Raw genomic sequence first — 15,483 nt, forward strand, 5'->3', positions numbered from 1 at the left:
TTTCAAGAAGTTGCCTCAGCAGTAGAAGAGCTGTCGTAGTAGTAGTAGTAGTAGTAGTAGTAATGGTAGTAGCAGAAGCAGTGGCAAGCGATTCCCATCTCTGCCATCACAACGTCTTCCTTTTTTGGCTCAGAAACATATGCTAAAATATCTGAACCTCACATGGCACAGTCCTGTAGCTTTTAGGCAGAGATATAACTGTCAAATATATCAAAGACATAAAATATTTCACTGTCTACAACATCATGTGAGGGAGGGTTTTTAAAACAAGGGGGTTACAACCACATAGTGGATAGGGTGTGAGTACCAGGGAAAAAAAGGTCAAACATAACGATCCAGTAAAAATCCTCTTTTTAATTAAGAGGTTCTCCGGATATAAAAAAGTGGGCAGGGTTACAGGCAGCCAATCCTGGACTTGGAGCAATTTAATATATTTTACACCCCAACCAGACAGATTTAAACCTCTAGAAAAGTACAACAGATAAATATTAGCCATGGCTCTTAGAGACAGGAATTCCCCAAGCTTACACACACAAAAGCAGACACAGAGCCAAAGAGCTGGACTTTAAGTCCTCTAAAGTACATATCCATTACAATCAAGCCCTCGCAGGTTCACACAGTGCTCATTAAGGCAATCGCTGGCCAGTAAATCTCTCGATATTTCACAACATACACAAGTTTGTGAGCTACAGCAACTACAGCACATTTTCACATTACCTTCAGTCTTCCTTCTTTTAAAATTTCAATTTCCTTTGCATCAGTTTTGAAGTGCAGAGTAGTGCAATGAGGTATGAAAGAAGTAGAAAACAAGCCCACTTTAAGAGGTAGATAAGGTATCCTACAGCATTCCTGCCAGTAGCCAGATATAATTACCACTAGAATTACAACATCCTGCATTATTTCAATGATGGCAGCTGCTGAAACTCAAAACCTTAACGCTCAGTGTTTATCTGTGCACACAAAAGTTCAATAAGTGTGCAAAAAAACAGGTTTGTAGCGTATACTGGAAAATACATGCAATCAGATGGGATTAAACTCTCCCCTAGAGAAATAAATCCTGTCTGTATGGGGTTGTGCTTTTCCAAAAATTTAATCAGTTATCAATAACTCTTGTGCCATATTTATTGCATTGCTCCCAGTGCAGGATTGGGGTAATTTTTGCCTTTTAGGACATGGGTGAAATAATAATCTACCATACAATGGGTATTAAAACTAGTCTAAACGCACACGGCGTGGTAAACGTGGGGGGTGCTACAACTGTGAGTCACACTAACACAGTGCTGGACATCTGGAAGGCTAAAAAAACAAAAAACACAAAAACGTTCCTAAGAGGTGACGGTGTGCGGTAGGGAGGCGAGCAAGAAGAGGGCTAGCGATGAATTGAGTGAAAGTACCGCTTGGTGTGAAGTCCTCTAATGGTATGGCCTGGAGGTGACTAGCAGTCTTCCCCCTGTAGCTCAGGAGCTTTGGTGGGTTACCTGCGCCAATGACCTCCTCGATCTTCACGCAGGACACATCGATCTCCTTGGCAAACTCGCGCACTGCCTCATTGGGGTCCTCGTAGGTGAAGGGGTCAATGTAGACCTTCATTCCCGGCGTTACTATTGGGGATTCAGTGGCAAGAACAGGAAAGTGAATCTCCGTTGCCAAGCAATAAATATTCAATGTGATATCTGTCTGATCACTTCTGACGACAGCGAGAAGCACAGACATGCTGCCGTTGGAACAGGTAAGCGAGCTTAGCGGAGAGACTTACTGTACTGCTGCAGTTTCTCTGTGTACTCTGACTCTGAACCGTTTCTCTGCTTTCTGTTGAGAAAGAGGAAAACACAAACTGAGTCACGTGGTCCCCGCACAGTGGGACACAAACACTGCTGAGGAACAAAGGCACGGGGAGAAAACAGATCCCTAATAACGCCTAGTTGTAGTGTGAGAAGCAGTCGCACTGTGATGTGGCATGGTAAATATGTGTAGTCTTTTTGTGCGCTGGAAGCAAGGGATACGCTGATAAAGATTGTATCAATGCCTAGTGGTAAAAATGATTCATACTCGGGGACTGTAGCGCAAGTGTAAACAAAAGGATATCATACTATTGTCTGAAGCGGCAAGTGAAAGCCATTCACTCTCGGTACCCCCCCACCCCTCCAAAAATGAGCAGCCGAGACAAAAGCGGACTCAAACAGCAAGCTCAGCTGTCTCGCTTTCCTCGCCCCGCAGACATCACACTGCACATTTCAATTCAATCTCAATCGTATTTTTCTCCTCATGGATCTTGCTCTCTGGTTTTCAGTCTCCCTTTTCTGTTTTTATGAATTTATTTACTCTTGTCCTCTTATAGCCACTCAGTTCCTCCAGCTTCACCTCCATGCATCTGTCCCTTTCACACCCAGCGGGGATGGGGTGTGGGCTCGGATACGGAGCTGGGTTGTTGAAATCACATGTTAATGTGCTTCCTTTGTTGTCTAACCAGTAACCGGGGCAAAAAATACCCGATGGTAATTTGCATTTTATTTTAAATTCTAATTTTCTTCTGGTATATGCCGAAGCTGTGTATTTTGTATCATTTCTATTTTTCTCCCTTCTTCTGTAGCAGTCAGAGCAGTGGCTAAGCCAAGACCCTGAGAGAGAGAGACACACAATGTAGCGGTGTGAAAATTAGGGAGAGCGAAGAGGCAGGAGGGAGAAAGAAAAGGAGGGGGATCCAGGGAGATTATTATTCAGTCTAGCATGACCGATGCCCACGCTTGTCAGCAGCTGCCTGAACTGGCTTGCGGAGAGAACCCAAGTGGGCACCAGTCAGCAGTGGATGCCAGCCTCTCACACATATAGACACCCTCGCACGGCATTTTCTGCTTGACAAATGAATGGTATAAAGGATAAACGAGTGCGGTTAGACCCAGCTGATGTAGTGTCAGACTTTCTGAAAGGTAAGAGCAGCCATTTGCAGCTTCCCAGTCAATTGGGCTCAGCAGACAGGGGCGCATCTGGGTTCTTTGTGGTCGGGCAAACGCACAGTTGATTCTGAGTGCTGGGCCGTGAGGGCAGGCCTATCAGGCCCAACAGCTGCTCCACCATGCTGTTTCCACTGAGCAAAGTAGCATTTTGGCCAAAGCTGTTTACTATTCACAGATTCAGAAGGCTAATCTGGCATTCAGTGGGCTCACAGGTGGCAAAGCAATCCGCTGAGACTGTTCCGGGGCAGTTTGGAGGACAAGCAAACAAAGCTGACATTTGAAGCTATCTCAGTGTTTTGTTTTGTTTTTTTCAAATTGACGGGAAAAACAACAGTTTGGCACCAATGCTTCTGTAAGCCTTGCTGTTTTAGTAGCGGGATTCTCACCTCAGGCAGACAATAGCGATGACCACAACTGCAATGATGAAGACTAAGGTGGCGGTGGCTGATCCAACGATGAGCGGCAGCTGCTCCTGCAGCGACTTTGGGGGGTCAGCTTTACAAGATTAAAGAGAGAAGGTGATCAGTTAGTTAGTCAGTTGCCGCAAGCATCGACCAAACTAGCTGCAATCCAGCTCAGTACACCAGTATAAGGTTTATTAATCTGTATGCAGGAGAATCTGCACATCCTTTATAAAGTAGAGGAAGGGTATGGCTGATACACAGACTGGCTGACAGGAGGTACATTTTCATCAAATCATAAGTCCGTTACAAGAATTTCAGTTTTTTTCGTTTCTCGCATATTGGCTTCTTACACTATAAACTCTTGAAAAAATCCAACACATCTATAAGCTTTGCATTGCACTATTTGTACAGACATATCCCAGTACATCCCCGGGTAGTAACGCAGGCGGGGTGTAACATACTTTGGAGGTTGGTGCTGAAGTCGGCTGGGCTGCTGTAGCGACCGTAACCAGCGACTGTTCGAGCGCGGACCTGCACCACGTAAGGCGTACCAGCCTTAAGACCTTCAATGCGGGCGTTGCTCCGTTGGGCAGTCATGGTATGGGCAATGGCCTCACCCTGATCCTGCACATACAAATACAGGGATTAAACAACGCACCCCTGCTCCTCATTGTTCCTTCTCTAAAGGTTTTGATGTAGGTTGACAAAAATATATAAAAAAAGACAAGACCAAGAGAGAGAGAGAGAGAAAAGGAGAGCCATATCATAGCTGGTATGTTAATCTGACAGCAGAAGACAGCATATAGTGAGTGACTGCACTCTTTCCCTAAGGAAAACTCTAAACTTTCTGGGGTTTTAGAAACTTTTTAAGGCATGGATTGACAGAGGATGGGAGGGAAAAGAAGAAAAGGGAAGAGTACAACAGGGAAGGGATTGGAAGGATAGAAAGAGATGGAAAGAGTGGAATAAGAAGAAAAGGAAGCCTCACGGCCAACATGTGTTTATCAGCAGAGCCATTGTTTTCCACATTTACAGAAACACAGATGATACAGAAACCATGCGAGTCACTGAAATTGGATTGAATTACAGGCGTTCTCTAACATCGGCGCTTACCTTCTCATGGTACTTAATCTCATAATCCAGAATGATTCCGTTGGGTTTCTCTGGAGGCAGCCAGGACAGGCTCATGGTGCTCGCTGTGGCCGCCATCAGGTGAACTGTGGGCACTGCAGAGGGAGCTTCACAGGGGAAAAATAAATAAAGGGAAATCCGCTTTATTTATTGTTTTTCGTGTTATGTCTTTTGAAGTTCTGTGCCCTTTGTCTGTCCACAGAAGCCCAAATACAAAGTCTTAGCTGTGAGCTTTGTGAAAAGCTTTGGCCACTAGTTAGTATGCAGAGCCATTCCCGACTAATGCTCAAATTCTCCCTCCCAGAGTCCTAGGGGAAGGAGAGGTTATGTCTAATTCTCCTGTAGCAAGAGAATCAAACTTTAGAAACTGATGGATAAGGTCCATGCAGTTCCCTCTGTCATATATTAACGGCAGGCGAGCTAAGGAACAGCCGCACATACAGAGTTTTGCACGTATGTGTCTGTGCACTTGCTTCACTGCTGCTGAGCTGTTACTCCACAATCTGGTTGAAATGTTTGAGAGGAGCTGTGCTTTCCTTTTTTTTCTCGGCTGTAGAAAAAGATCTTGTTCTTTAAGTGCTGTGCATGAATATAATATACAAATACAAAAATGTGCACACACCATACAATCTAATTATTTTATGAAACATGTAATCACTGGAGTTTCCCATGCTTAGTTTACACATGCCGCATTAACAGTAAGCCCATGCCGCTCTTTCTCCACTATTACCTTTACTTGAATATAAATAATACACTTCCTGCTTTTTCAGTGGACTTTTCAACTCTTTTGCTTGTCTTTCACTGCTACAGCCCTCCATCCACTCCCCCTTCCTCCAGAGTTTTATGACTTCTTCACAAGATGTCCTGTCTAACCAAGACAGATGTGTTGATAATCACTTTTGGTCAATAAGGAAAGTGAAGTGAAGGAAGTCAAGTGTTGCACAATAATATTATTCAATACTGTACCGCACTCACTTTAGGAAAATCCCTGGATCAGTGTTTCTCATTCCCCCATACCACACACCAATTTTCGCTGGCTTTGTTAAAAACTTTTACATCCCATTTTTACATTCTTTCATCGTCCCCATTCCATTTCCTTTCTAACCTCGCTGCTTGTCTTGGAGACCAGACAACCTTCTATTGCTCTGTCTTTCTTTCTGGTGTCTGCACCTCCCCTTTCCTGAGTTTTTCCCTTCCTTGTAAGTCCCATCTATTCCATTTCTCCTTGTCTCTCTTATTCCCCCAGAAGACAATGCTTCCTAGGCAGATCCCCTGGTTACTCTAGCCAAGGGATTAGGGGCCCTCCTCCAGGAGGAGACGTTGGGAGTAACCATGGAGGTGGCCCCAGAGGCTTATCACCAACCCAGTATTTATTTTGATTCTTAAAAGGTGACTGCACATGCAGGGATGGTCTTGGGACTACACAAATGGATAATCTGATCACAGATGATGCTCTCTTGCCCTGTTCTTTCTCTTCACGGCTCCCTCCGCACCCACCTGACCCCAAGCACCCAAGGGTGGACACTTGTCCCTGTCAGCCCAGCGCCAAACCTCCCCATGAAACAATGAGGCCCTCATGTGGGGCTGGTGGGGCCTTTGGGTTCCAGACCCACAAAAAGAAGGCCTTCCTAAAGAATCTTTTAGGAGTAGGCACACAAGGTCAAAGGTGAGGAGGACAAGGCCATGGAGAGAAGGAAAAAGGATGGGGGAAGAGGAGCCAAGGAATAATCCTTGGTGTTTACTAGGCTAGCCGAAAGAGCAAACTTAACACAGCAGCAAAGAGTTCAATTTACAAGTAAAAAAAAAACTAGGGTGAGTAAAAGTACATCAGTGAGAATAGTGAGATTTCCTAGGTAACTGAAAAAATGATCATAATAGTCCCCCAGCTGTAGTGTCAAACATAAGGCTTGATGGCCAAAGACTCCAATTTAAGGAGGGCGTACATTCTGGACTTTAAATGTATTTGGAGTTTTTCCTTCTGATAAAGACCGTTCATATTGCACCAAAGTAGTTAAGTAATAGACAAACCATTTAAAAAAAGAAGAGTTCCTGTTCTTTTACAGTATGTCCACAAAAAATGTGAATTAATGGAAACTTTCTAAAGCTTTCAGATTTTTTTCTGTGATTTAAAACATTTATTTCTTATAATTTTAGCCCAAAGAATAATGCTGAAAGCTTTCTTTCATTTACTACAGCAGCTTTTCTTTATCATGTGGAAAAACTGAGACATACTGTTGAAACTGCACTTCTTTTTCTTATATTAAGGTATCTTAGGATACTTATCCTTTTTCACTGACAGGTGGAGTTTTACTGGTCCAATGCACAATATGCAATTATTCTGACGTCCCTGGTCTACAGTCTCCCTCCATTTATTGATTTATTTTCATCACTTGACTTATCGATAGCGGGTTCTATTACTCTGTATATCTATATATACCAGATGGGTTTAAAAAAATCATCTCAGCTCTGATTGCTACATTGGCCTAGTTACTGTTTTTGCTGAGAGCTGAAGGATCGGTGGGTTGGAACCAGTGGGCAGCCAGAATACTAAAGGTTCCACACTTTGAATATACACTGCCTCGCTATTGCTATTTGCAGTGGTGTTAGCACAGAGCATGCTGTGGGCGTGTGAAAAAAAGGTCCCTTTCTAAGCTCATTCAGAAGAATGTCCTCCTTCTCAATCCCTGTTCAAAGGAAAAATATGTAGCACACTCCCACATACATACAAGAAATTGATCTCTGCTTTTTAGGTGCAGAGCGTATTCTCTGACATCCTTTTGTGTCTTTTCCCAGCCTTTGAAAGTTGGCATCGCCCGAAACATCAATGCTGATCTTTGCCAGGTAGCCACAGTGCTGAAGCTGCACCTACCGGCCTGATTTGTGGTGATGTTCACGGCGGAGAACTGGGGCGTATAGGGGCTCTTGTTGGAAACGCCGTTGACCGCCTGGATCTCAAAGCTGTACTGTGTGTGGGCTTGCAGGTTCCGGACCGCCACACGCCGCTGGGTCAATCCCAGGTGGCGCGGTGAGATGTCCACGTTGTCGTCGCAGCGCGAACACATTCCCCGGTCGGGGAGGCACTTCTTACAGATGACGTTGTAGAGGACATCATCGCGGCCGCCCAGGTCACGAGGCTCGCTCCACTCCAGCACGAGCGAGGTTTCGTTGACGCTGGAGATGACGCTGCGTGGGGCAGACGGAACGGCTGCAAAAGGAAGGATGGGATGAAGAAAATAGGTCGCAATGAGAATGCATTCAATCTCCGTGCACAATGGGTGTAAAGAAATTTGTCCTGGTGACAGCACAGAGTCATCAGGACAATAGACAAAAGATTCATACTGGAAAGCACAGTTTATATATGATTACACACACATGCATTCATTATTCCATAACTGCGCTGCGGTATTAGTACATTTCTTATGCATTAACTACACCATTTTCTTTTCTTTCACTGTAACAAGAGACTGTTCCAGCAGTTCTTCATTAAAAAAAAGAAAAAAAGAGGACAGGAGTTCAAATTTGAATTGCATGCTTATTTCCACTGTGTGTCTGTGTGTACAGAATGCTTGGGGGCAATGAGCAAGACAAACTATTGGCAGAGTCTTGGCAATTCTTATCCAATTACCGGAGTCTTATCTCTCACTGCACTGTGGGAGAATCAGCCCCACACCCCAGCAACAGAAAAAAGGATCTTCTTTCTTCACTTCTGAATAAATTCACCCCTCGGTGTCTGTTTGCTTTTAATAGAGCCAACAGTAAAAAAAAAAAATTATAAAGCTCACAAAAAAACAAGTGGGTTTCACTTTCCGGCCGTAGTGGGGCAGAGACGTTGTGAGTGCAGGTTGGTGGGAAGGGGAGGGGTTGGATGATAAAGTTGTGGATAACGCTGGGAAAGCAAGCAGACTTGTTTGCTGTCTGTGTGGCGTGGCAGGAGCATTGTGCTAGGAGCTTTTATCAGCAGTTGATGGAAATATCCAAAGACGTTTAATACACAATAACTTTAACTTTATGATTACAACACATTTGGCCCAGTTCTGATGGGAAAAATAGACTAGATGTAAGGTTGTCAGCATTAAAACATACTGAGTTATACAGATGGCTGAAGGAAGCATTACTTACTAGTGCAGGGGGAGTCGGGAGAATCTGTGTCTGCACGGTAATAACCGTTTCGACAGGAGCAAACACTGGCTGCTCCTGAGCTGGCACGGCTGTTGGCTGGGCAGGGCAAGCACAAACTGTCCCCCTGTTTGGACTTGAAGGTGCCAGGGCTGCAAGCTGATGGCAAAAGAGGGAATGATGAAGAAAGCATGACCAACAACTTAAAAAAAACACAAACAAACTGATTTTACCACTATCATATTAGAAAGTGTCTTACTCTGGAATGAAAACACAAAATTTACTTTTGCCAATACATGCCAATAGCCTGTAATTCTACTCATTTTTAGTGGCAAAAGTACTATAGTATTTGTAGTAGTCTCGGATCGATACTAGCACAATAGGATTGATACTAACTTGACAGGATTGTTTCTAATTTCAGTATGTAGCCCACTGAATTGTGTTACATAAATTATGTTTTTGGAAGTGAAGAAAAAACTATACCTCAAACATGTCGGTTTGAGTTGACTGCCATGGTCATTTTATTTATAGCCTACAGCACACTTAAACAACAGAAGCAACAGAAGTGCTTTAGAGGTAACATTGGCATCCCAGGTCTCCTAAAAACGCAGTGTCAAAAACATGAAAATCTGACTGGTGTGTTTATGTTATATTGATTAATTATTGTTGAATGTACAAATAACATTTACTTAGTGGACGATGTATTCAGAATTTGCAAAGTGAGGGAATCAGGAAATGCAAACGTGCAAACATAAATCTTTGTATACAGACAGAGAACATGTCAAAGTTTCTTTTTTTTTTTAATTGTTTTTTCTCTGTATTTCTACTGAGACTACTTCTATACAGGAAACTACTTTCAGCATAACTTTACCTAAACTGGTTCTTGAAGGCAAGTCAGTCACATGAAAACACTGCTAGGATTAGAAAATGCCATATCTCCATTTATAGCTGCTGTTTGGACGTTTATAACTCGTGTGATAAGTTACAGACGTGCAGGGAAACTGTAACGGCAACATTGTGATTCAGGACGCTTTGGCAGGCTCCATATCTTTCATAAACTGTCTTGTTAAAAGATGAATGAGTTTGCCGCCATGCCTAATAAAAAAAGAGAGGCAGGAGCAGGTAAGGGAGGCAAAGTTTACAAGGGCCAGTTGATTAGCTGACCCACTAGCGCATTAGCTCGTCAACGTCAAGGACAAACTGCAATGTTTGTCCCCCCCGAATGATAATTATCGTCACAGATTCCATGTTGGATTTATGCTCCCCTTTGAAAACGACTGAGGTCAGAGGTCAAATTTACAGCAGACCACTTACTGCTCCTGCTGTTTTCCTGCTTCTGAAAGTTCAATATTAGCTCAAAACCACCAGCTGGCTGCACCGTGTACATTAGCACTGAGTATATTTGTTCTCCCACCAATTTGTCAGAGTTATCCACACTGCTGGCTAACAGGAAGTATGGTTTGATAAACAGATAAAGAACTGACCTTGAATTTAGGTGTCTAAACAGTTTCTATAAACAAGTTTGTTCATATTTTTTCACCTAACACAGAGCAAATTGCAAGCTAATTCTGAGCTCACAGGGCAAGAAAAAAAATATTTTTAACTGTTAGCAAAGATGTTGAAGAAGCATTCCCGTTAAAGGAAGCCTCTTTTTTTACACCAAAAGGTTGAAAGTGCTGATCAATCACTTCCAGCGAGTAAAGGGGTCATCCTGTTCCTTTTATCTATTTTCCCTTAGAGGAACCATTAAAGAATGAGGAAGAAAGACAGACAAGGGGGTAGAGCGAAAAGGGAGGGAGAGGTGGAAGAGGTGGAGGCATAGAAAATGCTAATCCTGTAGGACCCCCACCTCCCCTCTTCCTCGCTCCCCTGTGTCTTATCCTCTCATGCAGAACATAGAGCTTAAGGAACTGATTAAAATGTATGCTGAAATTGGAAAGTCTGAGGCATGAAAAAGTAAAGAATATTGGGGGTAAAAAATGTGCAGCTAATGAGTGGGAAGGCAAAAAAGGCTCATCGATTAATATTAATACTGACATCCTTACTGTAACTCTAGTGGCTTATTAATGAGCACGACGGCCTTCAGATTAGGAAGGAATTGGAGAAGTAAAGACTGGCGCAGAGAGAAATAAAGAGCTGCAAGAGATACTGTATGCTAGGAGGACAGAAAAAGCACGGAAAAAGGGTGATGAGAAATGAGCATGGAATAATATAGAAGGAGAGGAAGGAAAAGGAGAGAGGACCTAACGAGAACAAGAAAGCGAGATTTATCCCTTGTGGTTTCTAGTGATTAGAGAGCATTTTATCAGCGGCCAGTCACCAGAGCTTCAACCTTGAGGTGCCAGAAACAAACAAATGAGTTTTTAACCACGTTCACTTTAGATATACTACACTCTCCCCTTTGTCTCGTGCAAACACTCTCCTTCTAAAGGTGAGCGCATATTCAGTATCCACCCACTCCTGGAGTGGAGTGGGTACAAAATACAAGGCCTGTGCAGCGTCATTGCTTTCTTCTATTATAGGAAGAAGGACTCAGACAAGCAGGGATCACCCCCGAAATCGAAGCCCACGCACGGGGCACCTTGCATTCACGTGATCAATAACCTCACCAGATCGCTCTTTCACTCTTCACACACTTTCTGCACGCCCAGGCCTAATTTTACGCCCACGTACACACATGCACAAATTTTTCCATTTATCCTTCATTATTCTCATGCTGTCACCTGCACTCCATTTCAGTCGGGACCTTGCTGTTTAAATTTACCTTTCTCTTTCACCTCTGTGAACCTGTCATGTTTTCCATCAGACCTGAAGCCATTAGCCACTCGCTTTCATAAAGAGACAACACACTGCGCATTCATTTTGCAACCAACCTCAAGGCAAAGCTGAGGTCACGGGAGTGCGTAGCCCTGCTAGTCTGTATTATTATAGCTTGTAATCACTGGATTAACATGTCAAAAGAAAACAAGATAAAATAAATTATTCATTACGATGTGTTGAGTGAACAATCCAGCATAAAACAGTGTATCCTGTAGCCAAAATAATGTCCAATTAATCTCTCAGGCAATCAGTGTGTTTTTTTTCCACAGCAGTCAAGTCTTTGTGAAGACTAGGACCACTAGTCTAATACCATTCCATGTTCCCAAAATGTAAACGTAAACGTCTTCTCATATGATCTTCGTAAGAAGGCTCCATCCTGAAATCTGAGGACTGTAACATAAGATGAAGTAGCACACTATTCTGTTGTGGGTTTGAACCTTGAGCAACCTTTGAAGAATGTCTAATCCACTTAATCCGCCACAACACGTCATAAACTGACCTAAATTATATATTGTGAAAATACTCACCTTGACACTGGGTGTCCTTCATGGCCGGTTCAAAACCAGCCATGCAGGTACAGGCTCCTACAGGAACCATCCACTCCCCATCTCCGTTGCAATAAAGCTTCAGCGGCACAGACACCTCCAAGGCATTGGGGACACAAGTTCCTGGGGCTATCACCAGCGATGTCGCTTCAGCCCCCGTTGCCGTTTCGGGAAATACGGCGAAGTTGGCGATTGTGGTGGAGCACTTCTTATAAAACACTCTGACTGAGATGAGTGACATGCAAGCACCGAGATCCTGGAAGGCCAAGTAGAAGCCAGCTTTGGACAGCGGGCCAAAACTTCTGACTTTCGTGTTTACCCGTCCAGACTCGAGCATGGAAAAACTCTCATCTGGGGCGATGGTGTCAACCTTCACATAAGGGTTCTCCATCCAGAAAGGGCTGGTAGCCGTAGCTGAATCCGAGTCAGACTCATAGTAGAAGAGGTTAAATGTTTCTTTGCAGGAACCAGGGATGTTGGGAATGCTGTTGCAGTCACGCACTGTGAATTTCATCTCCACATACACGCGCAGTACATCTTTTCGCGGGATGAAGTCGCTACGTAGCCAGTTATTTTGGTTGAGCTCACGCACATTGCAGACTTGATACGTCCGGATGGGGTTCATGGCATCGTCGTAGCCACTGACCTCTTCCCACTGAAAAGAAATCAGATGAAGAACATGAAAAATTAGCAGCTGTAAATGTCTGATAGATATTGAGTAGCTGCTGGGCATCTTCCATCGAACCTAGATGAGCTACATTAAATCAAGTGGCATAAAAAGCAAGTGATTAAAGTACCAGGACACAAGTCATGAGGGAGCGAGAATTGGATTTTTTCAGTTTAGCTGTATTTCTTTTACTTCCATTCCCTTGCTTTTGCCATGATGCACCTTTCATTCCTGATTAGTGTGGCAAAAAGCCAGGCACAAGGACTGCAAATTCATCACAATTACAGGAACCTGTCACCTCCTTGCCACAGAGCCACCAAAGCATGTTTACCTCATATCTGTTTGGAAGAACCAGCCACACTGCTTCACAACCAATTACACTTCAATTACCGAGCAATGACTGCAACGTCCTCTAATAAAAGCGGGGAAAAGGCGCCAGTTAACCTTCATGCTTTTCTGTTTTTACACTCTACATCTTTCAATGCTACTACAGTACCCAGGGGGTGAATTACTCGGGATAAAATGGGATTAAATTTTCTAAACTTTGATTACCAGCTTCATTAAATGAGTGCAAGCAAACCAGACTGTAAAAGCTTTGCTGTGAGACGCGTTAATGTTATGTCTTTTTTTCTTCTTCTTCTTTTTTTCAATCTCGAATGAGGACACCGCGATTAAATCATTTCACTTCAAACAGCAATTCCTGTGTGTATAATATATCTAAGTGTGTGCGTGTGTGTTTGCGTGCGTGTGTGCGCACGCTGAGGGATCTGCTCCCCTTTCTTTTATCAGACAAACATTTGAGTCAAAGTATTTTTAGACACGTTTAAATACAACAGTAGTTAACAGGGCTATGCAAAAGACGTGCCAGTGCTTTAGAGCATTTAATGTAGAGGGAACAGGGGAGGAAAATAATACTAGAGAAGGGAATAATGGGTGGCTGTAGCTTACGAGGTAGAGCGGGTCACCTACTAATCAGAAGGTTGGTGGTTTGATTGCCGGCTGCACCAGTCTGCATGCCAAAGTATCCTTGGGCAAGATCCTGAATCCTAAGTTGCTCTGATGCATTCACTGGAGTGTGAATGTGTGAGAATGTGAGACATTGAAAAAAGTGATGTATGGATGGGGCAAGTTCTATAAAGTGCTTTGAATGACTATATATAAACGAGTCTATTTACCAATAAGTCACAGGGCAGTCAAAAGCTAACACACCACTTTGCATTTAGGTATTGATCATTATTAATCTCTTGCGCTCTTACACTGTGTACCAGTCGTGACAGATTGTTGTCACTTCTTGAGTCTGCTTCTACCAGACGTTTTTTCCTGCTAAAAGCTAGTTTTTCCTTCCTACTGTTGCCAAGTGCTTGCTCAGAATTTGTTTGATTTTGGGGGTTTTCTCTTTATTACTGTAGGGTCGTTACCTTGCAATATCCTCAAGCGCCTTGAGATGACTGCTAAAACTATACACCAAATGCATAGTGCATATTTAGCGTAACTGGTGAACTCGCTACCTGAACCTGTGACATTGCTATATGAGATATCTATAGTAAAATTAAATCTCTACAGTTATGTTCTTGGGGCTGGATTGTACCTCAAAGCATTTGCCTTCCTCAACACTCGGGTAAATAGATACCGCTTTTCCTCTTCAGAGCCAGTCGTTTCCTTCTGAGCTTGAAGCATCTTAATTAAGGCTGTGATATGGATGTGGTGGAGACAAGGCTATTCATCCAAGACCGTGGAGGCCATAAGGGACAAAGGGGGAAGAATGGGTGTAGTTTGGCTGTGGCATTAAAATGATGGCCCCACAAGAGCGGGAGAGAAGGAGGAAGCGACCAGAGGGAATCGATAATCACCAGCCAGGTCAATGGAATGGCTAAAAGCATGAAGTGTCAATGGGTATTTAGTTTAGTGTAATAAATCACCCTGCGCAAAAGAGCAATGCGGCCAAGTGTTTTGTGGCTGTGCGTTTGTATAAATTTGCTCATGCGAGCTTGTCTGGCCAAGTTTGTGCTCACTCTGTGTTTGTTTGAGAGTATATATATACGTATAGGTGTGGGTCTGTTTGTGTATGCGTGCAGTTAGAAAGGGGTCAACCAACCCCCCGTCAGACATGCACCAGTGGGCAAACAATCTCAGAGCCTGCTTACCAAGCCTGAATGAATTAAGCATGTTGTGCAAAAAAGGGTCAAGTTTCTTGGCATCGATTTTCAACAAGATGAATTGTTATGCAAGATTGGCGAGCCTCTCTGTTTTCTCTTTGTCCTTTCCAATCAAACCTTTAACTTTCACCTCCAGACAGCAATGCACGGGCCTTACACATTGCACATTTTGGTGCAACAATAATTCTCAAAATCATCATTTAAAGCTGTTTTTTTTGCCAGTTTTATCATCTTTTTTCATCCTTCGACCTTGGATGAATTAAAAGAGAACATTTACTCTAAGAAAACTTCATGGCAACATGAATAAACTATTATTATTAGCTTTAGGCATTGCCTGAAATGCTGAAAGTTCCAACAAGCTCAATGCAACCAATTAGTGTGTTTTTATTTTGTTGTTTGTTTAGCCGGTTCAATAATCCCACTAAGGCTAATTTAATACTGTTCCAGCTTGTTTATGACACGTTTCGTGCAGGGAAGGTGGTCTTGTGAAGGAGACAGTCATATACCGACAATACTTATTATCTCTGTAGGCTCGCTAACTTCATATATTGTTGTCAGCGTATGCTTAGGGAAAGCCCTGTGGGTATCATTCCGGGTCTGAAAGAGCTACTCAGCGGAATTCCCCCTTCTTCTTTGCCCATCTGGTTTGGAACATAAACGGCATGATTTATAGACAAATATTCACACGTC

The 15,483-nt window shown here is 43.2% G+C and overlaps 1 protein-coding gene across 9 annotated transcripts in view; it reads right to left on the bottom strand.

Moving 5' to 3' along the window:
• The window catches only part of ephb3b (eph receptor B3b), a 58,468-nt gene that overhangs the window by 13,159 nt on the left and 29,826 nt on the right, over positions 1–15,483 (bottom strand). For 3 of the 9 annotated variants that reach the window (XM_084952155.1, XM_084952148.1, XM_084952150.1), the window contains exons 3-10: positions 11,953–12,625; positions 8,609–8,764; positions 7,359–7,694; positions 4,472–4,596; positions 3,820–3,982; positions 3,341–3,449; positions 1,757–1,809; positions 1,395–1,613 (exon numbers count right to left, since the gene is read on the bottom strand). In XM_084952155.1, the coding sequence (XP_084808281.1) occupies positions 1,395–1,613; positions 1,757–1,809; positions 3,341–3,449; positions 3,820–3,982; positions 4,472–4,596; positions 7,359–7,694; positions 8,609–8,764; positions 11,953–12,625 (1,834 nt within the window). The remainder of the gene's footprint in view (positions 1–1,394; positions 1,614–1,756; positions 1,810–3,340; positions 3,450–3,819; positions 3,983–4,471; positions 4,597–7,358; positions 7,695–8,608; positions 8,765–11,952; positions 12,626–15,483) is intronic. The other 6 variants (XM_084952156.1, XM_084952152.1, XM_084952154.1 and 3 more) reach the window with 3 other exon arrangements.

This window comes from Perissodus microlepis, chromosome 15 (genome assembly GCF_051167445.1).
Source record: "Perissodus microlepis isolate ML-2025 ecotype Zambia chromosome 15, ASM5116744v1, whole genome shotgun sequence".
Taxonomy (NCBI): domain Eukaryota; kingdom Metazoa; phylum Chordata; class Actinopteri; order Cichliformes; family Cichlidae; genus Perissodus; species Perissodus microlepis.